General features: G+C 45.0%; 1 protein-coding gene across 37 annotated transcripts in view; it reads left to right on the forward strand.

Moving 5' to 3' along the window:
• Window positions 1–20916, forward strand: part of LRRFIP1 (LRR binding FLII interacting protein 1) — a 160985-nt gene extending 140069 nt beyond the window's left edge. For 26 of the 37 annotated variants that reach the window (XM_065917036.1, XM_065917049.1, XM_065917047.1 and 23 more), the window contains 4 exons: window positions 125–217; window positions 1376–1468; window positions 3002–3143; window positions 5316–8239. In XM_065917036.1, the coding sequence (XP_065773108.1) occupies window positions 125–217; window positions 1376–1468; window positions 3002–3143; window positions 5316–6994 (2007 nt within the window). In that variant the 3' untranslated portion in view covers window positions 6995–8239. Of the gene's footprint in view, window positions 1–124; window positions 218–1375; window positions 1469–3001; window positions 3144–5315; window positions 8240–13244; window positions 13295–15400; window positions 15519–16592; window positions 16673–18178; window positions 18284–20055 lie in introns of those variants that run through there. The other 11 variants (XM_065917080.1, XM_065917133.1, XM_065917135.1 and 8 more) reach the window with 4 other exon arrangements.
• The last annotated feature ends 6002 nt before the right edge of the window (window positions 20917–26918 follow it).

Genomic DNA, 26918 nt, shown 5'->3' on the forward strand with positions numbered 1-26918 from the left:
TCAGTGAGCAAACCTGGTGCTGGGATCTCCGGGGCACTTGCTGGCTCCGGGGCTGTCCACACTGCAGAATGCCTTCCTATCTAACCCCGTGTCTGCTTTCTTTCTATCTGTCCCTATTCTTCAGGAAATCCGACAGCTACAGCAGAAACAGGCGAGTTATATCAGGGAGATTTCTGATCTTCAGGAAACAATAGAGTGGAAAGACAAAAAAATAGGGGTAGGACTCCCAAGCCTTTGACATCTGCGCAAGTGGGCAGTCTGCCTAGCAAATTAAGCGCTTTCAGATTCTTTGGTTTGCCAAAAAGGCTTGTGTGAGTTTGCATGCGCCTCCCCCCCCGCCCCGCCACGTGACACGAAATGAATAAAAGAGAGACTGCATGAATTCACCCAAATGGACATTAACCCCAGACTGGAAATTGACTTCCAGCCAGGGGGGCTCCCACTTTGTCGGCACTGCTGGGCCCTGGCCTGCCTGTGAGCGGCCAGGCCCACAGAGATCAGGGGGGCGAGGACGTGCACCTGGCGGGTCCACGTGGGCTCAGACCTCTTGGAACGCCCTGCCGCCCGGGCTCCTTCTCAGAGGGCTTTGAGGAAGCTGCAAGGTGGCAGGGGCAGTGCCCCTCGAAGCCCCCCCTCGGGTCTCCCCAGGGAGGTGTCAGCGTCTCCCTCCCCAAGGAGAGAGGCAGTCCACCTGCTTTTAGGAGTGCTGGGTGGGCAGAGAGGAGCCCACTTAGCTAAGGAACGGCTCTGCCCTGTGATGCCAGACAGCTTCCAGACCACAGCAACTCACGGCCACCTCTAGAGGTTGGAGCAAGGCTCGGCGCCTTTACATTGTGAGGCTGCGCCTTGCTTTGACTCTGACGCACTCACCGACACTTACCGAGGATTTTGTGTGCATGTCTGTGTGTGCGCTGTGCTTGCTTCAGGACCACTCTATGCTTACCTGTGACAACAGACACCGAGAATCAACTTACAAAAATAGTCAGATTGCTATTAAATAAAACAGTTGTCACTGGGGGTTCATAAGCATATCTCCGTTTACCCCTCACTGAAATGGGTGCAGTGCTTCTGTTACTTCTCTGACGATGCTGTGAAACCACAGAGTGAGCCAGGACAGGACGTGAAAAAGAGAGCATCCTTCAAAATACTGATGTCCTTCAGGGAGCACGCACAGCGACATTTCTTGGCTGGCATAAACTACATGAAAAGCTTCACACTTGCGCTGCGTTTGTGTCTTTAAGTGTAGTCTGTTGAATGCCTTGCCGATGTCAGCGTTTCCCTTAGTATTCATAGAAGCCTCCTTCCTAGTCCTGCTTCTGAGGTCATCTGCTCACCTGTGCCTATCTTCTGTCTCTCTGCTCTGCTACACACTCAGGCGTTAGAGAGACAGAAAGAGTTCTTTGATTCCGTGAGGAGTGAACGAGACGATCTTAGAGAAGAAGTAGTCGTGCTGAGAGAGGAATTAAAGGTACGAAGCCCAAGTACGGTTTAAAAAAAACAGCAGGCAGCAGCAGCGGCTCCAGGATCCTCAAGGACGAGTGTGCGTGGGTAGTGGTGTTCATTAACTTCATGACGTTGATTTTTGTTCCATTAGTAAAATCAAAGCGTGGGTTGACTGACCCCAGAGAGACAAGTAAAGTCTGTACATCCTGTGGGGGCATGCCCATTGCCTGTAGGTGTTTACAAGCATATCTGATCTTGAAGGCAATTCTGATTTCCAAGAATTTGTTTTGATAAACTGTCTAAATGTTTTCTCAAACTCGTTAGTAAATTCTCCAGGACATTACTCCAAGTTAGAATAGATCTTTGCTTCATATAAGTATTTATATATCAAGGCTGGACTGTAAGGACCTTTCTAGCTGGACAGTGTATAGGTGTCACTGGTCAGACTGGGAGATCTCATGGACTGTAGGAAGTCCTGTGTCCTGTCTGGGCCACGTCTAGGGGTCTTCTGCTGCCAGCTGGACGCTGAGTGAAATAAACAAGCCGGCAGCAGCGGGGGTCAGAGCTCTGGGTGGACTCTCGGCACCATAGGAGGAGGTGTTGAGTCTAGGGGTTGTGGCCACGGACTGGCTCCTGCATCGCCAACAGAAACATCAATGTCAGCTACTTACAATGAAAGGTCAAGGTCAGAACAGTAAGCCAGCAGGGTCAGAGCTCAGAGTCACAGAGCTCCTCCTCACCAGGGTGTGAGTACACATGGAGGGTTGGGGAATTCCTCCAAAGCAGAAGAGAAAGTGCTGTAGACGGCAGGAGGGCGGGAGGGAGGGGGTGGTTCGGGGTGAAGCGGGTATCCTGGCACTGTGAAGTGCAGCTGAGTTTAAAGTGCTTTGCTTTGTGAAAGAAAGTGTGAAAGGCACTCAGTCGTGTCCTACTCTTTGCGACCCCATGAACAGTCCAGGGGATTCTCCAGGCCAGAATACTGGAGTGGGTAGCCTTTCCCTCCTCCAGGGGATCTTCCCAACCCGGGGATCCAACCCAGGCCTCCCACACTGCAGGCAGACTCTTTACCAGCTGAGCCACGAGGGAAGCTATCAAGTGAGCACAAACTGTATTTCTTTGGAATACAACAGACATTCCAGGCGACTTTCACCCTTCCTTTCAGTCAGAACACGTACATTTTCTTTCTTTACCTCTGTGTCTCCTTTTAAAGAACACAACCGGAGTTTTAGAGATAAAGACCCTTTTATGGCGATGTGCTTCATGTCCCACTTTCTGGCCGCCTGAAGTTAAAAAGGAATGCCGGATGAAAGCATTTTGTCACCAGTCCATTAAGACATGGATGGGAACATGTAAGAAAGAAGGGCCCTTGGAGGAAGACTTCCCAGATCTGTGTGTGTTGATAGAATATTTGCAGGGGTGGAGCCTAGCAATTCTCTATCTCTGTAGAGTTTTCCTCTGCTTAGGGAAAAGTGAGGTTTCTTGCAATTACTATTTATAAAATAAAGCTTAACTCTGTATCACTTAGTAAGTATTACGATGAGCCTGTTTTTATTCCCAGAAACATGGAATAATACTAAATTCAGAAATAGCTACCAATGGAGAGATGCCAGACACTCTGAACAGCATTGCCTTGCAAACTTCCACAAAAATGACGAAGGAAGAGCTGAATGCCCTCCAGGCGACAGGGGACGGGACCCTCGGTAAGTTCGTGCTTTCCTTTGACCCTCCCATCTTCCAGTTAGCACTGGGCCACCTCCATGCATTGGTAGAGCTGACGTGGTCATCACTGATCGATTAACCATCACCCGGCATGCCCTGCGTTCTGTCACTTCATGGGAACTTCCTCACCACACGGTGCCACCACCCACGTGTGTTGTCTGGCGTGTACTTCTGTTCATTTCTCACCACCAAAGGCTTAAGAATATGTTTCTTTTGCTTCTCAAAGCTACCAGTGAGACTGTGAATACACGGAAAATAATCTCAAAATTCAGTGACAGTGTTGACATTTCTATTAGGGTTTTCCTCAGTTATGTGCCAAATATGGCATTGTGACTTACTCTGTTACAGAATTGTCAAAAGAGCAGAATAGCAGCGGCTGTACAGTGAGTTAGCCGACCGTATGTGCAAGCTGGTGCTGTGAGTCTGTGCACCGTTAAACGTTCTGAGAGCCTGAGGTGCCTGTGGACGGTAGACGGACAGGGAGCCCTGGGTGGTGGGGAGATGGACAGGGAGCCCTGGGGTGTGAGTGTGGTTGGTGTGGACAGCTTTCCTTACAAACAAGAGTCTGACTGTGTCTGCCCATTTGGCAGAGGTGATGTTCCCTTGTATGTCATGTTTTTGCTTCTGAGAGAGTATAAATTGAGGAACCCAATAGATAGTAGGAATATGTTATACAATTTGCAGATACCTGAGCAGATTCACCAGTTAATATTTGTCATAATACTGGGCTTTGGTCAGCATCTGATGGACAGCCTAAAATTGTAGCTGGCAAATAAAGCCTCCCTTGCAACCGGTGATCAGTTGCGTTTCGGCTTTTCACAGCAAGGCTGGGACAAGGTCAGGGACCATGGCTTTCATTTCCATTTGGAAGGTTCTCCATGGAAGTGGAGAAAGCTGTAGGCCCAGCTTCCCAGGTCTGCCTTTCCAGAACGTGCTTCATTATCTGATGGCTATTCAAGAGCCACAGCTCTTTTCATCGTGTTGAAGTTACTGAAAGAAAGTAAATGATGACTGTCCATCCTCTCTTTATGTTCCTACCTGAGCAGCTAGGATTCACCCTGCTGCTCTTATACATTTTATAAATCCTTGATAACTGCTGTGTAACACACACTTAAAGAACTAGAAACATGCATTTTGTGTATGCACATATTTTTGGATCGTATATAGTAAAGAATTGTGGGAGCTTCCCAATACGTATGTTTATTTTTCATTTCTATGTGTAATATTTAATTAATGTAAAACAGGCACAATACCAGAGATTTTTAAGGGATGAAGCAAAGGTGACTGTAAATGGAATCCTGCTTGTCTGTCCATTTTCCCTGGAAACTGCTGGTCCTAAGTCACCAAGCTGTGATTTTCAGTGACATGGCAGCTCCAACACTGGGGTGTTGTTTGTGTTGAGAACCCAAAATGCAATGCTTCATTTCAAAGCAGTAACAGACTCTTTCATTCATAAGCCTTTAATCGATGAATGGTTTATGTTTGATGAAGTATCTCTTGATCGGAGGCATTGGCCTCCTGCTTTGGCCGCCCCTCGTCCCTCTGGGACGGAACAGGGGTGTAAAGGGCACAGTCTGCTTCCCCAGGAAGACAGGGATTAGGGACGGAGGCTGGAGTTCTTTTTACCTCCATGAGCGGTTTCCAAAGTGGCTTCCTTGAGATGGACCTCGAGGCTGAGTTTCTCCAGATGAACTGAGTGTTTCCTTTAAAAGTCATCTGAAGACTGCTCTTAGAGCCGGGTGACGTGCATGCAGTTTGACAGCTGGAAGAGTAGGCGTGGCTCCCTCGTGCATCCAGAAATGAGAACGGGGACCACGAAACTTGAGTCATTCTGAAACCCCTTGTCTTGGACGGCTGGGCTGTCTGATCCGGAGCTCTTCCTTGTTTGTTAAAAGTTCCCCTCTGAGAGCCCGTGCACCCCACATGGCACCAGCGTGGCGGCAGTGGCCTCCGCTGACCCAGCGTTTGCTCACGCGATGGCCGCTTTGCCGCACGGAACTGGCAGAGGCTTCTGTCCGCGTGCTTCTCTGATGGCGCTCTCTCTCTCTAGGATCGGGGTTGGCTGGGAAAGAGAACATGTGTTTACACTGTAATTTGTGTTGTATGGTCAACCACATCATGGGGTCCCTTCAATTTTCTCAATGGTCTTTTAGGAAGAGCCAATGAAGTGGAGGTGAAAAATGAAATGGTGGAGCATGAGGGGAAAAGAGAAATCTTGCAGAACTCTGAGCAAAGACAGCACAAAGAGGACCCGGGAGAGAACTGTGTGGACACAGAGGTGTTACATCCTGGTGACAATGCCGAGGACCAGAAAACCTCTGAAGACAGTGCCCCCGCCCCAGGAACTTTAGTCAGATCCGAGAATGAGGAACAGGTTCAAAGCCAAATTCTAGAAAATTCTGTTTCCTTCCCTGCAGACACCCAGCAGGTTGAGTCAAGTGAGGTCATAAACAGTGAACTAGTTGGTGAAATCCCAGATCCTGGGATTGGGCGGGGCAGTGGTAATGCTTTGGATATCGAAAATCAAAGGGAAGAATGTGCTGAAGAACAGGAAAAAGGAAAACAGGAAGATTTGAAGACCAACTTGGGAGAGATGAGCACAAAACCATGTCAGGAGTCTGCTCCTCCGCAGATCTCTGAGGCTGAACGGGAGAGCAGTGCAGACCCTAGCAAGCAGAGTGGGAGCCCCACAAAGGCTGAGCCAGAGGCAGGGCTCACGGGGCTGGGGGAGCAGGGGGGCAGCACAGCCTCAGGTCCTCTAAGTGGTAGTGAGGACCCAGGGAGTCACCATGAAACATGCCTGGTAGATGCCCTGGAGGGGCCAGACCCCAGCGCAGGGCAGGATGTAGAGGAGGAACTCGCTAGCCAGGAGGTAGCTGAGCCCAGGGAGGCCCCAGCTCAGAGCACAGAGGCAGGTGGGGAGAACGAGGGGGAGGAGGATGAAGGAAGGAACTCAAGGGAGGTGAAGCCAACTGAGCTAGGGGGCCAAACCAGCCCTCGTTCTCCCGAAGCCGAAAGCAGTCCTCAGGAGGTGACGGACCCAAGGGTGGAAGATGCTGAAAGTGAACCCCTGGATGCGAAAGACCCCAATGAGGAGAATGACCAACAGGGAGAGGCATTGGATTTGTCGCAAAAGAAGACGAAGAGCAAGAAAAAGAAAAACAAGAAGAAAAAATCACTGGCACCCGCAGAGATCAAAGATGTTCAGAGAGAGTTAACATTTCAGAACCCAGATTTAAGTGAAGTGAAAGAAGAGCAGGGAAAAGTCACTAATGAAAAACCGGTTGTAGATGCCCAAAACGAGGTTAGTAAAACCCCAAAACAGAACAGTGTAGCAGAGGGCAGTGAAAATAGTGATGGTCCAGAAAATCCTGAAATTGAATTGGATGGAAAACTTAACCAAGACGATGCTGCTGTAAACACTAAGGCTGATGGAGACACATTGGATTTTGAAGATAATTTGATTCAGTCGTCAGGCACCAGTAATAAAGAATTAGACGAAGGTGCTGTAAAAGATGAGGCTGAGGAAGATGGCAGGGCTCCCAGTGGTCCTCCAGGTCCAGAAAATATAGAGGTGCCCAGCTGTGCCCTGCTCGAAGATGGAAGTCCTGCAAAGGACACTAACCATGCCTCCCAAACAGAAGGCACAGAAGGGCATGTGATGTCAGAAAGTCTAGATCAGACAGGCAGAGAGTTTTCAGACAGTGCGCATCTAGAAAACGATGGCCTGGCAGCAACAGATGAGGCGGGGGACTTTAATTCAGAAAGCAAGGAAGAGAAGACAGGTGGGACCGGGAAGGGCAGAAGCAAAGAGGACTGCACCATGTCGTAGGTTGGGGCAGGGTCCTGGGGAGCGCCCAGGGCTGCACAGCAAGTCCGCTGGGAGAGACTCAGAGAATGTTCTAGATCAGTACAGATGCCCCGAAGGACAGTCGACCACCAGGTTATGTACTCCTTCAAGCTACATAGACTGTTACCTGTAGATTTCTGTTTCATCATTAAAGTTATCACCCTGATGGGAAGGACTCTTCTGTTATCAGAGTAAGTTCTCATGGGGAGCATTCCAAAAGTATCAGGCAGCGATGTATACTGTTTTGTTTCTGCTTAAAATCAAAATCCAAACATTTAGCTTTTGCCTTAAGCTGATTTGAATGTGCATATTCTTGACCAAATGTATCAGCATCTAACTGAAAGGACCAAATAGTATCCTGAGATTTCCACATTATAATTTAAGTGGTCTCATTTAAACATATGTGCGTTCATGTTTGATTTTCATATGTATAATATAACCTGTATGGTATTTTATTTAAAAAGACATAAACAGCAAAGCAGTGTATAGGTCACTGAGTCATGAGATTTGCACCTTAGGACAATAATTTATCACATGAGGGATAGCAAATAGCTTACTTGCCTTTACCTCGTAAAAGTATCTTATCTCAGACCAATACTTTTCCATCTCATTCTTGAGGATACCTGAATTTATTTTGTAGGAGATTTTGACTTTGTGCCAATTATGTACCAAAGTTATTTTATGCAAAGACTTTTTTTGTTCTGAAAGAGATATATGTTGTAATTGCATTTCCTACTGCAGGATTTGGGCAGGGAGAATCATTTCTGAAATTTATTTTTTTAACCTTAAAATTAGTTCTCTTTGTATTTGTCTAATCATTATTCAGTAGAGCAACACAAAAGGACCCTTGTGCAAACTGCTGAGTAGAGTCTAACAGGATATTTTTAATAGTTGAATCACTTTTGGTTATTTTGGTATAAATATTTTCATTTGTTGGTTTTCAGTATATTCTTAGTGAAAATTTGTTGTTTCGATCCTCCTAAACAAAATATATATTTTCTATATGAAGAAACATTTTAAAATAATTGTAAAGTTAAATAAAAATCATTGTAAAATATTACCAGGGGATGTACAGTATGAATGCTGTTGACACTTTATGAGATCACATGACTTCATATTATTGTTACAAGGTGTAATTGAGTGCAAAAAAGACCCAAAGCCTCAACAAAACTTGAGGCAAACGGAAGTGTTACTATGTCGTTGAAATAAAGACGTTTTATAATTTTACACACCTGTGATTTCACTCTCGTGCGACTTGAATTCTGGTTGTGGCTGCATAATGCTGTCTTTAATCTACTTTTGTCTGCTTCTGGGCTGCTGATCCCCAGTCGGGGTTCCAGAGAGAGCTCCTGCTTCATGGCCTTTGCCGACGGTGAACAGCTCCGCTCCCGGCACCCACCCTGGGGCCAGTGTGGGGCCGCCCTTGAGCGAGGCCTTTTCCTCAGGGACTCTCCTGTGACCTGTGGCTCTGACGAAGGGCTCAGTTGAGAAGCGGCTCCATCCCGTGCTTTCGCATGCTTCCAGGTGCCGACATTTGGACTGTTTCAAAGAGGATGATGGGAACTTCAAATAAACACTGTTTCTGCATCCCGTCCTAAAGCAGGGGACAATGGGACTGACCAGTTCTATCCACTTACGCCACGTGCATAGGAAACCAGGAGGCCTGCTAGACCATCAGGTCCAAGGGCCTCCACAGACTTGCAAGTCGGTGTCTCTAACTTTAGCAAAGCTCTGCTCGGACTGGAATACACTCTGAAGCAGCCCTCCTTCCTACCTTTCAAGGCCTCTGGGGAAGTGATTCAAGAGCCGAACTCCATGATGAGCTCATAAAAACCTTTTAAAGTCTTTCCTCTGTTTCTCATGTTATTCAACAGCACATTTAAGGGCCTTGCAATACACTTCCCATCCCTCAGCAGTCTCAGCTGTTCACTCCTGCATTTAATCAATGAACATGTAGGTCACCTCCTATATAGAAGGCGCTGGGAGCAAGCACATAGGACCAGCCTCTAGGGGGAGCAGGAGCTGAGAATTGCAAAGGGGAGCAAAAGAGAAGACAAGGATTCTAAAGGGTCAAACGATTCTTGATCATCTAAGAGCCTTCATTATGAACATCAGTGACTCTGCTCCGAGGACGAGATGATATTACTTCACCCAGTAATTAATGTGCAGGTGAAGGCCCCTGAATTACCAAGAAATGGTTGCCTCTGGTGTATTTGGTGTTGGAAGGTGTGGGAGTCATGAATTGGCCAAAAAGTTCACTTGAGTTTTTCTATACCATCTTATGGAAAAACCCGAATGAACTTTTTGCCCAACCTAATATATAAGGCAGTTTGGGAAAGATCGCAATGTCAAATGAATCAGACTCAAAAAAGAATCAAAAGGTTACCTGCCAAACACATCCCCAGAGTAACCTGGACTGCTGAGGTTTCACTATAATAAGGACAGAGAAAAACATGGATCACTGATTCTTTAAATCAAAAAGCGGGGATATTTTTCAGCCTCAAACCAGAACATAGTGGCTATGTGTAAAATGTTAATCTTCCTTTCAAAGTATAAATAAGTATAATTATGAGTTTATTTTAAAAGATAGAGAAAGGTACTGAGAATTTTGAATTATAGGCTATTTTATCACATACACAGGTTGGGAAGCAGTAAAATTTTTGAAAAGAATGTTTAAGAATTACTTTCTGTAACATTGAGTATTTCTAGTTAAAGGAAAACCTAATGACCTGAGCATTTAAATTTCCACTGTCACTGTGAGCCTGGAATGCTGCTTCTGGGAGTTTAGACAGTTTAGGGTTCCTGTTTTCTGTTAATAGATCCCTTTCCTAGGCGTCCCCTTTGTGCAACATGCCAGCATGACCATCGAAACGAGGACACAGCAGTAAGACTCATTCCAAGTGTTGGATCCAAAAGGAAAGGAAGGGGTGTTTGTGAGTGTGCTACATTCGGAATATGTACTTATTCCGTGTGATGGTCTTACATAGGGAAAACTATCAGGAGAAAAACCCCTTTCACCCTTTCTGCCCCTCTTACTTCAAAGACGTGCGTATTTTTCAAGACATGAAAGGCTTCAGCTGTTCAACTGAACTGAAACAGCGGCTGGTGCGAGGAATCTGTACAGACCTCTTTGGCCCCATAAGCAGGAGAAAAAAAGAATCGCCTTCAGCAGCCTGTCCTGTCCCAGTTCTCCCTGTTTTAGGAAGGAGGGGTGATCCTAGCGTGGGAGGCTAGGCCTGGGCAAGATGGAAACTGACCACATGGATTAAGATCAAACTAAGTCAGTGCAAGAAGGAAGCAGAGAGGACCACACACAGTGGACTTCTCGAGACCTGTCTTATGATCATTATCTTCGCAAATATGGGGGGAGATCACTTTTCTCTGCAGGGGGGCGAGGAGGCTTAAGGATGGGAGAAATTAACCTAAGGATGAAAATTATTCTTCTGAGTGTGTATCATTATAAGTAAGCTATTTACCTTTTCTGTGCCTCACTGTACTGTCTGAAATTGGGGTTAGAACCTGCCTTTTAGAGTGGCGATGAGGATTAGATCCAAGTAAAGCAGTAAAGAGAGGCGTGGTTGTTGCTGGTGGTCGACCGTGCTGCAGCCGGGACAGACGGAGTCACAGCACTCGGGGCCCCCAGGGCAGGGCTGGGGGCCTGGTGCTTGCTTGCTGCCGCCCGGACTGCATGCATGGTCTGCCACTTTGTTCCCTGTTTCACAGGCCTCTAAAGTTCACACCAGAGAGTGTGTTGGGATTTAATATATCGGGTGAGTGGGCCAAAAATCTCGTTTGCATTTTTCCATTCAATCTTATGGAAAACCCCAAGCGAACTTTTTGGCCAACCCAATATAAAAACCAGATTTTTTTAAAAGGTAAACTGTTGACACTGTTACTAAAATAACTTTAATTTCCAATTGCTTTTAACTTCCTAATATAAAGGAAAACTCAGTCTGAGACTTTGTGACTTAGTTTTCTTAAATGCTCATCCTTTGGGTGTCACAGACCAGTGATGAGTAGGATTGTTTAGTGAGCATAGGTTTGCGACACTCTTGCTGAGTATCACAGTGATTACCAGTCAGGCCTCACTATTCACTTGACAAGTTAGACTTGTTGATTTTTAAAGCTGTAAAAAAGTGGTACTCATTTTTTTTTTTTTATTGAAGTGTAGTTGAGTTACAATACTATGTTAGTTCCACATGTATAACATATATGAAAACATAGTTCAGTATTTTTATAGGTTACACTTTATTTCCTGACCTATACAGTATATCCTTTAGCCTTTTTATACCTGGTATTTCGTACCTGTTCATCTTCTCCATCTTGCTCCTTTCCCTTCCCTTTCCCCAGTGATAACCACCTGTGAGTCTGTTTCCCTCTTGTTAAATTCATTTGTTTTATTCTTCAGATCCCATGTATGTGATAACACACAGTTTGTCTTTCTTTGACTACAGTGCTCATTTTCTTTATATCAGGCAATTTTGCTTCTTTCTCTTCTCCAGTTTCCTTAAACTATCTAGTTTTAATCTTCTCCAATTCTGCTTTAAAATTTCTCACATTTCTCTTTATTTTTCATGTTTCCACTGTAAGACTAAAGGTCACATTACCCTTGTTTTTTTTATTGCTAGCAATATTATTACATTTTTAACAGTTTTTACTTGCTATTTGAAAACTTCTAATAGAAAAAATAATAATAAAATTGTAAATGGACCCATGAACCTCAAATCCCTTTCTGTTATATTCAGTGTTTCTTACGCCTGTGTTATTGTATATAGGAGTATATACAGGATGAAGTGAAAAGTGATATTGCATACGAGAGCCAGGTTTTTAATTTTTTTAAATTTTTGTTTCAGTGTTGGGTGCATTTATGGAAAGGACAAAAGATCTGTCAGAAGCAATTTGTATGTCAATTAAAACAGAACTCAGAAGGATGATAAATGTATCTTACACGCAACATTTTCTGCTTTCATTTATTTGGTTGTTATGCCTTTCAAAATAGCAACTTAGGATGTTGGGAAGAGAATTGAGAAAGCATATAATTTGGATTAGAATGAGGATAGATGACTTTTCAAAAATGAAAACAAAGGTGTGTTTTTATGAATTATTTCCGTTTCACACATCTAATCCAATCTGGGCAGTGTGAGTGCACTGCCCCTCGGGAAGAGGAGCCTCAGGCCAGGAGGCGGTCTGACTCAGACAGCCGGGTTTAGGCAAACAGTGAGCGCAGTGGTCGGGGGGCCTCAGGAAAGCTGTTGGGCTGGGGTCCTCATCGGTAGAGGGGCAGTGAGGCGGCAGTGCCTCCCCTGGGGCTTCGTGGGCGGCGGTGCGAGTCGCCGGGGCGCACCACGTCACACACTGGCATCCATCATCAGCTCGTCCTGATTTTGCCTGGAAAAACTGGTGTAGGGTGCTGCCCCTGAAACCCGCCCCAGTCTTCGTTGCCCCCTCTGTACTCTGGAGACTGTATTCCTCGATGCCCCTTCACAGAGACATTGGGGAGATTTCTGGGTGCTTCAGTTCAGCTCAGTTGCTCAGTCGTGTCCGACTTCGCGACCCCACGGATTGCAGCACGCCAGGTTTCCCTGTCCTCCACCGTCTCCTGGAGCTTGCTCCAACTCTGGGTGCTTACGTACATGCAGACTTCTGTGTCTGGGGGGAGGAATGGCGGAAACCTGAGCTGTGACTTCGTCCACCCGCAAAAGAAGAGCAGCGCCTTACAAGTGGGTTAGCCGGTGTGTTATCAGCACACTTAGGGGCCATAAACAACTCTGATGTGGGTGCGTCTTTGAGAGAAATGAAGAAGATACACACGTCTGGGGTAGAAACTCGGAAAGTCAAGGCTGATGAAAATACTGGTTATATCTGGTCATGATTCTCGGTGTGTTTGTAATACCTTGCTAATGATGTTAAACCGTGAAGCCTGTGAGATCTTGTGTTGCAGTGTGGTTTGGCCTTAGAGCTCTTGCATGCTAACCCAAAGTAGAAGATTAGCCTGCTTGCATGCAGCCGGATACTGCCCTACGAGACAAGCATGTGTGGGAGGTTGACGCGGCTCAGCCCTCCCTTGGCTGAATTCCTCCCCATCCTGTCTGTGGCCTCATTCACTGTGGTACGTGCGTAATACCCTCATCATCAGTTTCACTAACCCCAGTGCTCATTCTGCGGTTTAGCCACCTGCTGAAAGGGGCATTCACTGAGTCTCCTAAACCTGTTATCTTTCTGATTTCTTTAGATATTAGGTTGAAAAAGCTTGTTGACGAACGGGAATGCTTATTGGAACAGGTAACAATCTTTTTTTTTAATTACTTTTTGAGTTCTGGAATGGGGCACCTAAAACCGGGATCCTTCCCACTCTAGCTTCTTGCTTCATCAGGAAACCCCTGATACATCATGCCTGAAAATAATTATCAAGCCAGCCAGTATTCTTAATGTTTTTATCCAAGTAAGACATCAGAAGTCATACTAGACTTATGGGACATGTGTCCCAAAGATTCAAGGCCATGTTCTGAATTTGGCACACTTTACATGAATTCCTGATTAAATAAGAGATTTGGGTAGAAGACCTTGAATAAACATTGAGAGGCAAGGGTGTTTCTGAAACATTCCAACACCCTTCCTCTTCTACCTGCTCATAAAGGTCAGTTCTGAGGCTTCCCTGGTGGTCCAGTGGTTAAGAATCCACCTTCCAATGCAGGGGGTGCACTATCAATCCCGGGTTGGGGAATTAAGGTCCCATATTCAAAAATCTTTTCAGGTCAGTTTTGTAATCTCTCAGTGATCAGCACCCCTCTCCGGCAGGTATTTCCTGCTTATAGCTGATCCAAGTTATTTTCACTGCTGTTTACCTACCTTGATCTCTTCTGCCTCAAGAAATCCTACACAGTAGTATGCCTTGGTCTTTTTCATAGTGGGATAGTGAAAGTCACTCAGTCATGTCCAACTCTTTGTGGCCCCATGGACTATACAGTCCATGAGATTCTCCAGGCCAGAATACTGGAGTGGGTAGCCTTTCCCTTCTCCAGGGGAATCTTTCCAACCCAGGGATCAAAACCAGGTCTCCCACATTCCAGGCAGATTCTTTGACAGCTGAGCTACCAGGGAAGCCCTTTTTCATATGCAAGGTAGTATTATTAAGAAATTATTCCACAATCACTTTCTAAGGAAAATCGACTCTTCTCATTTTTCCCTCGTAAGCCTAATCAACGGTATCTGCCTCACTTTTTTCAAGTTTTGAAGATTTCTCTCAAAATTGGGTAAACCACTAAATGTGGTGAGAGGACTCTCTTGAAGTGTCTGTGATCTTCTGTAAACCTGTGTCCGTGGTAATTCTGTACTTGCTTTCAAAGCAGTGTGCACCGATGGTCTGTATCAATGTTCTGTTCTGCCCCTGTCAGTGGCGGTGGGGAGGACTTCCAAAAAGTCCACAGAGATTGGAGGCTAACAGGACCAGGGCTGGGAGACTCCCCATTGCACAACAGAAAATTCCACACACAACACACACACACATGGCTGTTAATTGCAATCCCAACTACTCTAGGTGTCTCTCAGAGGGAAGAAAGCCATGTAGAGGTCAACCCCTTGAAGGTTGCAGGCAAACCTGCAACCTGATGGGGTTCTGTTGGGGACAGTGCTTCTGTGCCTGGAAGGTTCCTGGTGGCATAGCTGTCTTTTTAGTGAATAAAGCAAACAGAATTGTATACAGATTTACGAACTTGTAGATTAATACTTGGGCTTCCCTGGTGGCTCAGCTGATAAAGAATCTGCCTGCCAAAGCAGGAGATGCAGGTTCGATCCCTGGATTGGGAAGATCCCCTGGAGTAGGAAATGGCAATCTGCTCCAGTATTCTTGCCTGGGAAGTCCCATGGACAGAGGAGCCTGGTGGGCTATAGTCCAAAATGTCGAAAAGAGTCGGACATGACTGAGTGCACATGCATACATAGATAAACACTAAAACCATTTTATGGAAAAATCTTCTGAACTCAAGAGGTATTTCAACCTTAGAGATAATTTTTCACCCAGAGTTACAAAATAATGCATGCCTGATACTGTGAATATAGTCTCATTTTCATCCATTATACTATTACTCTCAAAGAAGAGTGCTCACTGGTGGAAGGTTTTTCATTTATGTATTATTTGGGTTTGTTTCTTGACAAACAAATCAAAAGAGAGACACTCCCCATCTTCCCAGTGGGTTGTAACATTTTACTGTATTTCTCTCCTTCTTTATGTAACCCTTCACCTTAGAGAATCACGAAATGATGGCAGGACAACATCAGATTGTACTTGTGGGGCATGGGGTTTGACTTGACATGCTCCTTCCTTTCTGATAGGCTCTAGTCTCATTTAAAATAGAGAAATTAATATACTTTATTGGTGGATATTTTCAGATTAAGAAACTCAAGGGGCAGCTGGAAGAGAGACAGAAGAATATCAGATTAGACACTCTGCACCCGGAAGATGGTGTCTTACAAAATGGGACGGACGTGCACGTGATGGATCTACAGAGTAAATGTCAATCCTCATGTAGAAGGAATCCCTTAGCTGTGTGCGGTTTTTATTGTACTGGTGCAGGCGGAGAAAACTATCATGGCAAGGAGTGGCCAGTGTTCCCCCATGTCCTCCCAGAAGCCCTTGAGTACAGAAGCAGAAAGCTGTTTCTTTGTGGGCTAGGACAAGGAAGAGCAGTGGGCAGGACAAGCATGTTTCTGTCTGAGCCTAGGAAACAGAACAGGTGCCCCAGAATGAGCACCAGGGTACCACCAGATGACTTGCTGCTAGAAACCACATTTGCTCTGCTGGATACAGTCTTCGGATCTGCTGACTGTATGGGGGAAGTCAGAAGGTATTTTTCCATGCCAGTAAACTGAGTAGGAAATGGCAATCTGCTCCAGTATTCTTGCCTGGGAAACCCCATGGACAGAGGAGCCTGGCGGGCTAAAGTCCAAAGTGTTGCAAAGAGTCAGACGTGACTAAGCACGCATGCTTAGTTTAGATAAACACTAAAACTATTTATGGAAAAATCTCCTGAACTCAAGAGGAATTTCAACCTTAAAGATAATTTTTCACCCAGAGTTACAAAATAATGCATGCCTGATACTGTGAATATATCAGTGAAGAGCTGACTCTTTGGAAAAGACCGAGGTGCTGGGAAAGATTGAGGCCAGGAGGAAAAGGGGATGACAGAGGGTGAGGTGGTTAGATAGCATCACTGACTCAATAGACATGAGCCTGAGCAAACTCCAGGAGATACTGAAGGACAGGGAAGAATGGAGGGCTGCAGTCCACGAGGTTGCAAAGTCGGACGTGACTTAGCGGCTGAACAACAGCAACAACAAAACTAGAAAGAGGCTTAAAGGGATAAAAGCATGCCCCGTCTCTCTGCCTCCTCCCCCTTCCCCCACCATTTCTTTGTCTTCTTTGCTCTAAGGTGCGCTCCCTGCGAGGTGAGAGCGCCTCCTCAGTTGTGGGGCCACAACAGGCAAGATTACAAGGTTAAGGGCTTGGTTCCCAGTAACTATTGTTTTAACATTTTAAAAGCCCCAAGAGCTTAACAAATTTTCCTTCTCTTTCAACCTTTAGGGGATGCCAACAGACAGATCAGCGACCTCAAATTTAAACTTGCAAAATCTGAGCAAGAGATAACTGCATTAGAACAAAATGTACGTGCACACTTTTAAGCAATCACGGGCAGCCCAGCCGATGATTAACTGAAATTTTATATGCTAGAAAGAACTCACCCTTCAAAGGCTGAGGACAGAAAGAGGCAGAGAATTTTAGAGCCAAAAAAACATCCAAAGGAGGATAAACAAGGCAGCAAGACTCTCCAAGCATTTCCCACAAGGAGAGAACATAGAGAGGGAAAGGTCATTGCTAGGATCTGGGCTGTTATAGGGCCGTCCCTATGGCTCCAACTGTAAAAAGTCAGCCTGCAGTGTGGAGACCCCGGTTTGATCCCTGGGTCGGGAAGAACCCCTGGAGAAGGAAATGGCAACCCACTCCAGTATTCTTGCCTGGAAAATCCCATGGATGGAGGAGCCTGGCGGGCTACAGCCCATGGGGTCACAAAGTGGGACACTTATAATCAATGTCAATCCTTTATAGGGCTTCCCTGGTAACTCAGAAGTAAAGAATCCACCTGCCAATGCAGGAGATGTGGGTTTGATCCCAGGGTCACGGCAATCCCCTGGAGAAGGAACTGGCAACCCACTCCTGTATTCTTGCCTGAGAAATCCCAAGGTCAGAGAAGCCTGGTGGGCTACAGTCCACGGGGTTGCAAAAGAGTCAGGCATGACTTAGTGACTAAACAACAACAATCTTTTATAAACAAAGTTAGTTGAAGAAAGTACCTAATGTGGATGGGGAGTTTTCTTGAAAGTTCTTTAAAAAAAACGAAAAAAAATATGGTTAATTACCAAACACTTGATGCAGGCATGTCCCTCTTGCCTGGGTTTTCCCTCTTTCCCTCCCAGCCCAGGGCTCACTCTGATCTCTTGATTTGGGGCACTCATACCTCTAGCATACTGGGCCCTGGGACAGACTGTGTCCTAACTGAAGGGAAAAATAAAAACAGGTCCTCTTGTCCCCTCCATCGTGGGTATATGTGGCTGGAACTTCTGAGAATTTTTGTAGAAACAAAAATGAGAAGCCCACCTCCAAAGCAATGCATGTTTGGAAGCATGCCTTTGAGGGCAGCAGAATCTGTCTTCAGCCCCAGGTGCCACCCCAAAGCTGCCTCCTGTCACCCCTCTCTGAGTCCCTTGTCTCTCTCCTCCCTCCTGCTTCCTCACCCCACCACCGCTGGGAGAGATCGAACGGGAGCTGAGGTCCTGAGGGAGCTGTTGTTTGCCAACCTGTTCTGAAGGATTGACCCTCATCAGAGAGGGTGGTGTCCCAGGGTCAGAACGGTGGGAACCGCACCTGGGACAAGGGTCAGAGAGGAAATGAGTCCCTGATAGGTGCCAGTACTGGGTTGCTCGTAAGTGTGAACAAACAGCTTTTGTGGCTAGAACCTATGGGTCAGCTCCACGTGCTAGATCATGATTTGTGCTGCAGTGTCTTCTCTCCTTTTACTACTTTACACCCTTGGATCGCAAATATAAGCAAGCAGTCGGGGAGAGAAAACAGGCCTATCAATTTATACACGTGATTTTTTCCTTTCCTTCCAGGTCATAAGGTTAGAAAGTCAAGTATCACGTTATAAACAGGCTGCTGAAAATGCTGAAAAAATAGAAGATGAACTTAAGGCTGAAAAACGGAAACTCCAAAGAGAGGTAAATTTTCTAGGTTATTTCTAGGAAAAGAATGGGTAATGATATTCTGTTTGGGAGAGCAGGGTGAGGATCTGCTGCCTGGAAATCTGCTGCTAAACCATTCATTGTTACGTCTTCCAGGTCACTCTGAAGGGCCTTGCTCACATCATAAAGGAAACTGTAGTTCAGTCGGTTAGGAGCTTAAATCAACCATCAGTCATTTTTCTGGCCACAGTGATTGCAACTATCATGCTGCCATCCTCTGGGTTCCCCTAAAAAAATCTATCAATCTGTTTTTTGCTCGAGTGTGTACTCAGTCGTTCCCAATCTCTTGCGACCCTGTGTACTGTAGCCCACCAGGCTCCTCCGCCCATGGGATTTCCCAGGCAAGAATAGTGGAGTGGGTTGCCATTTCCTTCTCTAGGGAGTCTTCCCAACCCAGGATCAAACCCATGTCTCCTGCCTCTCCTGCATTGCAGGTGGATTCTTTACCACTGAGCCACTGAGGAAGCCCAGTATTTTTTGGCTTTTAGGTGGTTTTTTTTTCCACTGTCTAGCTGCTCTGCTGTTCTCTTTCCTTTGATTTTCTACATCTCACACTAATATATGTGGGTTTACTGCTATTTTTTCTGCTTGAGATGTGTTGTGTTTCTTTGATTCGTGAGGTCTCTTTTCTAAATAAATGTTGGAAAATTTTCAACCACGATCTCCTTAAGTAACTCCTCTTCCCGCAAGACCGCCTTCCCCCTGGGACTCTGATCAGAGGATACCAGATCTGCTCATGGACCCCTCTGTATTTCTCTGCCATTTGTCTTTTCCATTTCCTGTCTCCTTACTTCCCAGTGTTGCAAAATGTACACTTTTTAGAGATCTTCCAGCTCGCCTCCTTTTGTTTTCTGAAATATACTCATTCCTGATAGTTCCTTTGTTGATCATAGCCTCATTTCTTTAAAGATTTCATATGCAGCTGTTCTGTTTTCCACACTGACAACCAAAGCATGTTCAGTCTTTCAGGCCTGTTTCTGTTGTTTATTGCTTCTGTGACTCAAATGCTTTGTCCCATCCTGTCTTTGGTGTCTCGTAAGGTTGTGCTTGATTTGAATGTATAGGAATACTGCAGGCTCGCCTTGGGGAAATTTCCACGGAGGGGCTTGCTTCTGTGTCTGCCCTGGTGAAAGCCAGGGCAGGGGAGTTTCACCTGTCTCAGAACCCCACCCAGCCACCTGGAGGGTTTTGGATCAGAACCAGAACTGCAGACTCTGTTCCGACGATGCAGATCTCTACAGTCAAAGGGCCGTGAACCCCCACCTTGGGGTGCCCCCACTCTGCACGCTGCCTGCTGGTCCAGGCAGCTCCCTACTGACGTGGCTTCTGCTGTGTCTCCCAGGCTCTATGGCCCTGGCTCCCGGGTACGACCATCCTGGCCTCAGGCATTCTTGCTTTGGTTTCTGGCTGCAAAATGCAGAAACCCAGCTGCACAGGGCTGTGGGGAGCACCTTCTCCAGCTGGTCTGGCTCAGCACTTGATTGTGTTTGTTTGCCTCACCTTTTGTGAGACCACCAGGATCCCCAAGACTGTGCCATGCCTGGGTCTAGTTCCTGAGGGAGGGTCCCTAGTTTAGTTACTCATGAGGCCAGAATCTCGTGCCTTGTGTTACTTTTTAAATTCAGAAATATACACAAACACACCTGTAGGTATGTGTGTCTCTTCAGGATCTTGGTGGGTCTGGGTCATCAGTGTGATTTTCAGTGGGGCTAGAATCAAAGCTTGCTGACTTTCACCTTTGTTTTCAGCTTCGCTCTGCACTGGACAAAACAGAAGAGCTCGAGGTGAGCAACGGCCATTTAGTGAAGCGTCTGGAGAAGATGAAAGCCAGCAGGAGCGTCCTCTTGTCCCAACAGTGAAGGCCGGTTCTGAACAGGACACGGATGGGTGGGTGGAGACCACGGGTTCGTAGGCTGGTCTGTTGCTGCCCAGGAGCACTGCTTCTTCACCTGCTTCTCAGAGAACACGCCGGGGAGCACCCTGCTTTTGCCTGGAGCCCCGGCAGCCACGAGATGCCTGCGTCTGCAGACTGAGACCCGGTCTGGGGCAGCCACTCTGCACCTGCAGGCTGTTTAATAAGCACAGTGGGCCATGGAGCTCTGTTTCCGATGGCGCGGCAACCTCTTCACGCCGTCTAAAGTGGTGATCGGAGTAAAGACAAAAGTGGGACTTGAGTTCTCTTTCCATGTGTCTTGCTGAACATTAAGGGGAAATGTTTCAGTGTTGGGACTTTCTTTCGTGGCTGAAGCTACAATTTGAGCGACTTCAGTAGTATCTCTTAGTCTACGCTTTTCATACACAAAACACTGTGGAACCACAAGCCATTACCAAGCAAAACTCTTTCACTAGAAACAAGTGGATGGTCTAGAAGTAAAAGTGACCTTAAGAAGACTCTTTCCAGGCAACAATGAAGCTTTTCTAAGGGATTTTTGCATCAGTTCAATCAAAAGAATACTTTTTTCCAGGGTAATTAGGCAACAGCTTAACTGAAAAATGACAGCTTTTCATTCGCATTATTGAATCCTTATATTTGGAAAATTGAAGTTGTTAACTTCTTTTAAAGAATGTACTATTAGAAAAATTAAAAATTGAAATGTTGAAAGACTTCAGCAATATGGTTTTTATTTTTCCCACTGAGAAAGAAGATCTTTATTTTGTACTAATTTTTCTATATATTTTGGGCCAACTTTTCATTTTCTCAGCATTATCAAATCAACCCATATTTCTTTCCCTCTTTAAAAAAGAAGGTGTATTCACAGTGAATAGGAATAGAACACAATAAGAATCAACACTCTTAGGATAAAAAGTAAACTGAAGAAGTTACAGACCAGAGTAGAGACAACTCTAATATCTTCAAGGACAAAAGTAGAAGTCATTTTGGTACTTGCTGATTTCAGGTTATTCTTTGTATATGTTGGGTTTCATATAATGCTGGTTTAGCAGGCCAGCTTTCAGGGTATTAGCAAGTGCAAACCAAGATAATATCATCTATAAGTATCCCTAGTGTAGACAGTTGGAGAGTGCTGAGGTAGGAGACATGAGTTGTGTGTATATAATTAAGAAAACATTCCCAAAAAAGGTCCATCCCCAGAATTATCTGGATCTGGGGTACACAAGGCTGCATTTCATTGGGTAAGAGAAATTTGGTCTCCTTGTGCCAAGAATATTTTACAGTGCTATCTGCATGAAATATTCAAATAAACACATTGAGGTATTATAGGAATACATAGAAAAAAATCATCTGAGCAGAATCAATCTGTTGACACCAAGCAGATGTGCTAATGTGTGATAACAGAAATGACCCCCACGCCTGAGATGCACACTACAACACAACAGTAAGATCTTGCCTGATGAAACAGGGAAAGTGAAATGTAGTCAACACAGTAAGTCAAAGAGGAAGGCTAAGGAGTTCCATTTAGGCCTAATCAAGTTTGAGAAGCTAAAGAAACAAAAAAAAACAACTGTGTGATGGAGGAGCGATTACTTCCTGACCACTCTGTTTAAAACTGCCAGCCTTCAACAATCCCCATTCCCTTTCCTGACTCATTTTTCTCAACTTATTGTCTAAGAAACAAGAGATCTCATTTTATTTACCAGCTCTCATTGAACTTCCCTTGTGGCTCAGCTAGTAAAGAATCCGCCTGCAATACAGGAGACCTGGGTTTGATCCCTGGGTTAGGAAGATCCCCTGGAGAAGGGATAGGCTACCCACTCCAGTATTCTGGCCTGGAGAATTCCAGTCCGTGGAGTCGCAAAGAGTTGAACACAACTGAGCAACTTTCACTTTTACTTTCATCCCCCACTAGAATGTAAGCTCCAGGATGGCAGGGAACTGAGTATGGAACCCAGGAAAGAGACCTGGGTAAAGGTGTAGATTTAGGAGTCATCAGCAGAGAGGGGATTTTTCAAATCTTGGGACTAGACTTGCCTAGTTGTTGTTCAGTCGCTAAGTCATATCCGACTCGCAACCCCGTGGACTCTAGCACTCCAGGCTTCCCTGTCCTTCACTATCTCCCGGAGTTCACTCAAATTTGTAGACTGAATCAATGATACTATCCAACTGTCTCATCCTCTCTTACCCCTTTCTCCTCTTGCCCTCAATCTGTCCCAGCATCAGGATCTTTTCCAATGAGTTGACTCTTCAAATCAGGTGACCAAAGTATTGGAGCTTCAACTTCAGTATCTTCATTCATTCAACTTCCAATGAATATTCAGGGTTGATTTCCTTTAGGATTGACTGGTTTGATCTCCTTGCAGTCCAAGGGACTCTCAAGAGCCTTCTCCAATACCACAGTTCAAAAGCATCAGTTCTTCGGCACTCAGCCTTCCTTATGGACATGCCTAGGGAGAGAGTATGAACAATTAGAGGGCGCAAGAGCCAAGAACAATCTGATGGGGGTTGAGTGGAGAAGGGGCCAGCAGAGGGCACTAAGGAGGATCAGCAAAGGGTTACTTACTGAAGAGATTACAAAAGGCAATAAACAGTTTAGAAATATAAAATCTAGTTCGCCCTGCAAAGCCAAGTCTTCTGACATAAACTGAATTCCTTGTTCCCCTCCACTCCCCGTCCCAGTCGCCTGCTCCTCTTCCCCAGATTCTAATCACTACAGTGGCACCATTATCCAGGCTACCACTCTAGTCAGAGGCCCAAGTATCATTTTTGATCCCTCCTTCTTCCTCACCCATCTCCATGCTCATCTCAGGCACCCAGCTTTATCAATTCTGCTTACAAAGGTTGTCACAAGTCCATCCTTTTCCCGTCTGGGCCAAGCTATTCCTCTGGGCCAAGCCATTGTCACTGGCAGCCTACCCTTCCCTGGGCCCCTGTTCCAGTCTTCCTCACACTTCCAATCTACTAGGCTAAAATTTTTTAAAAATCTGATGATGTCACCACCTCCATCACATCTAGAATCGTATTTAGTCTTTGCAATCATCCACTGAGGTGGGTTCTCCAGCTACCTCCATTTTGTAAATAAGGGCACCAAGGCACTGAGAAATCAGGTACCTTCCCTAAAGGGACACAGCAACAAAATGGAGGGCCCTGGATTAGAACTAGACTCCAGCCCCTCCCCATAAGCATTCTGCTCCACCGTGAGATCAAGGGCTAGTTCAGCATCAGGGGTCCAATGCTCAGATGTGTTTGCTGCACAGCATTCAACAAATGGTAGCACATGTTGCTTCTTCATTATTCCGACTACAACTATTCCTATAGGCCCAGTGTTTCCCAAGCCATAACCACTAATTCCTGGGAATGTTAGTAAGGGCTCCAGATGAAAAGAATTCTATAAATAAATATTCCTCAGTAACAGTGATAACAGTCAAAGAGTTTGCTTATCGAGCATTTACTTGTGAATGTCATTGGGCGTTCTTAAAAGAGAAATGGACGAGGTACAATATCCCAAACTGTTTGATCATGGAAACTGCTTTTTTCAGAACCTTCTGGGACAAAGACTCTGCAGAACACAATTTAGAAAGTACTGCTGTGGCTACAAGACCAGGCATAAGCATGTGAATTCCTTGCCTGAGTCTGCTCCCAAGCCTGCCTCCAGAGGCAGCCCAGCATCCCTTTCCATGATGTTCTTCAAATCTTGACCCTGCACTGTCCAGAGAGCAAGATTCCATTCTTCAATCTTTACAAAAGGCCTTGCAAGCTGCAAACTGAGGCTCATTTTTGCTTGAGGGGACCAACCTAGACCATCTCCAGGTGTTCTTCAACTGTGGTCACCATATTACGAGCCCATCAGCAAAACCATAACAATTCATCAAACCACTCACTCCTCACCATCTTATTCATCAGAATTTTCTTGTTCCGTTATTTTTCTTTCTTTTGGAGTCCTATGCTCAGTCACTTAGTTGTGTCTGACTCTTTGTGACACCATGAACTGTATCCTGCCAGCCTCCTCTGAACATGGAATTTTCCAGGCAAGATTATTGGAGTGGGTTTCCATTCCCTACTCCAGGGGATCTTCCCAATCCTGGGATCAACTCTCGTCTCATTGGCAGGCAGATTCTTTACCACTAGCACCATCTAGGAAGTGTAAAGGCCAGTTATCCAAATTTATGAAGATAATTTTCCCCACTTTTAAAAGATTAACAAGACTGTTTCTAATCATAAATGAAAATAATATTCTTGTTATGTTACTAACTTTGATCACAACCTTCATAATGCTTTTGACTACTCATTACAGTGCTTATGAGAGTAGGGGGGCAGAACAGAGAATACAATTTCATGGCCTACTACATGCTACAGTTCAATCTTATTTATCAGTATAGATGGAAAACCATAAGTAAAATTTTAAAGTCAGATTCTACAACATAGTAAAAGACTTTTCAACAAACAGGGTTTGTAGATGGCTGAATATTACAAAAGCTAATACTTTTCTAGCATTACCCAGGTTTCCCCGGCGACTCAGTTGGTAAAGAATCTGCCTGAAATGTGGGAAACCTAGGTTCGATCCCTGGGTTGGGAAGATTCACTTCCCCATCCTTCACCATCTCCTGGAGCTTGCTCAAATTCATGTTCATTGAGTCAGTGATGCCATCCAACCATCTCATCTCATCTCATCCTCTGTCGTCCCCTTCTCCTCCTGCCTTCAATCTTTCCCAGCATCAGGGTCTTTTCAAATGAGTCAGTTCTTTGCATCAGGTGGCCAAAGTATTGGAGCTTCAGCTTCAGCATCAGTCCTTCCAATGAATATTCAGGATGATTTCCTTTAGGATTGTTTGGTTTGATCTCCTTGCAGTCCAAGGGACTCTCAAGAGTCTTCTCCAACACCACAGTTCAAAAGCATCAGTTCTTTGGTGCTCAGCCTTCTTTATGGTCCAACTCTCACATCCATACGTGACTACCGGAAAAACCATAGCTTTGATTAGTTGGACCTTTGTCAGCAAAGTAATGTCTCTGCTTTTTAATATGCTGTCTAGGTTTGTCATAGTTTTTTGTTCAAGGAGCAAGCATCTTTTAATTTCATGGCTGCAGTCACCATTTGCAGTGATTTTGGAGCCCAAGAAAATAAAGTTCCTTAAAATAGTAAGATAAGTTATGCATGCACAGAAAACAATAGCTTTCCTATATATCAACACTGACTAGTTAGATTTAGATAATTTCATTGAGGATCTCATTCATAATGGTGAAAAGTAACTCTCCCCACAACAAAACAGTAATAGCCTTAAAAATATAAGGACCTATATTAAGGAAATCTCTGTATGTGTGCTCAGTCATGTCTGACTCTTTTCAACCCCACAGACTGTAGCCTGCTAGGTTCCTCAGTCCATGAAATTTTCCAGACAAGAATACTGGAGCGGGTTGCCATTTCCTACTCCAGGAGATCTTCCAACCCAGAGACTGAATTCACGTCTCCTGCATCTCCTGCATTGGCAGGCGGATTCTTTGCCACAGCACCACCTGGGAAGCCCAAGGAAATCTATACATTCTGCTCAGAAATGTTAAGACATGAAAAACTACAGAGATGTATAGTAAGAATAAATATCATAAAGATGTAACTTTCTCCTAAATTTATAGATTTAACATGTTTCTTATGAAAATCACTTTGAGTTTTTGGGAGGTACTCTCACAAAATTATTCTAATTGTTGTCTGTTATACTGCAAATCTAGATAATTTTGATAAAAGACAGTTTGGGGCAGTGAGTAGCCTCTGCCAGGTGTTACGGATACAAAGGTGAAATGACAGACAGGTCCCTGGACAGCCAGCCTAACTCACAAGGGCACACATGGTTTTTCTCTACCATATTTTCCCACTGCATTTCCTGAGAATTCCCAGAGTGTGGTTTCCATGCCATTAAAGGAGCTCTACAAATTGGCCCCACTCTTGTGGTATCTCAGTCTATTCCACACATTTCAGCTCCCAGTGACTTCTCTCTGGTATCAGCTAGACTGTATGCTCCTTCAGAGGAACTACCTTAAGTTTTGTACTCCTTGGTCTGCCAGATACACAGTAAGACCTCAGCAGGTGTTTGTGGAATAAGAAAAAAAAAATGTTAGCAGCTCCTGAATAGAGATAAATATGCAAAAGGACACGAAAGTCCACATGGGAGAAGATTCCAATTATAACTTCCTATGTAGCACTCCCAAAAAACAATCAAAGGGAGGCTCCGTGAGAAGCAGGATTACAAGGACTTTCTATTCTCTTCTTTACATTTTTCTACATTAAATTCATGTGACTTTAGTAAGTTAAAGTGTTTCAGTTATAAGAAATAAAGGAAATGCTAAACTAATCAAATCATAAAAGCCAAGTAAAAACTATTGTGTAAATACCATTATTCTGTACTTGAAATGGGATAAAATCACTACATTAAATCACAAATGGATTGACAAATTTCATCAAAATGTAACACTTCACATCAAAATTATGGAAGCCCCAAATCGATTATATAAGAGTTGCCTGACAGGAAAGGCGGTGCTGCAGGCTACACACGGAGACACCAGAAACTACTAGGAGCAAAAATCCCGCTGCCCCAAGGCTAGGGGGTAATAACTGGAGGTGGCATCCAAAAACTGATTTTAATGCAATCTATGTGTGTGGGGGGTGGGGGGTGGGAGTGCATACAGTCCTGTCTGACTCTTTGCGACCCCATGGACTGTAGCCCGCCA

This window comes from Muntiacus reevesi, chromosome 1 (genome assembly GCF_963930625.1).
Source record: "Muntiacus reevesi chromosome 1, mMunRee1.1, whole genome shotgun sequence".
Taxonomy (NCBI): domain Eukaryota; kingdom Metazoa; phylum Chordata; class Mammalia; order Artiodactyla; family Cervidae; genus Muntiacus; species Muntiacus reevesi.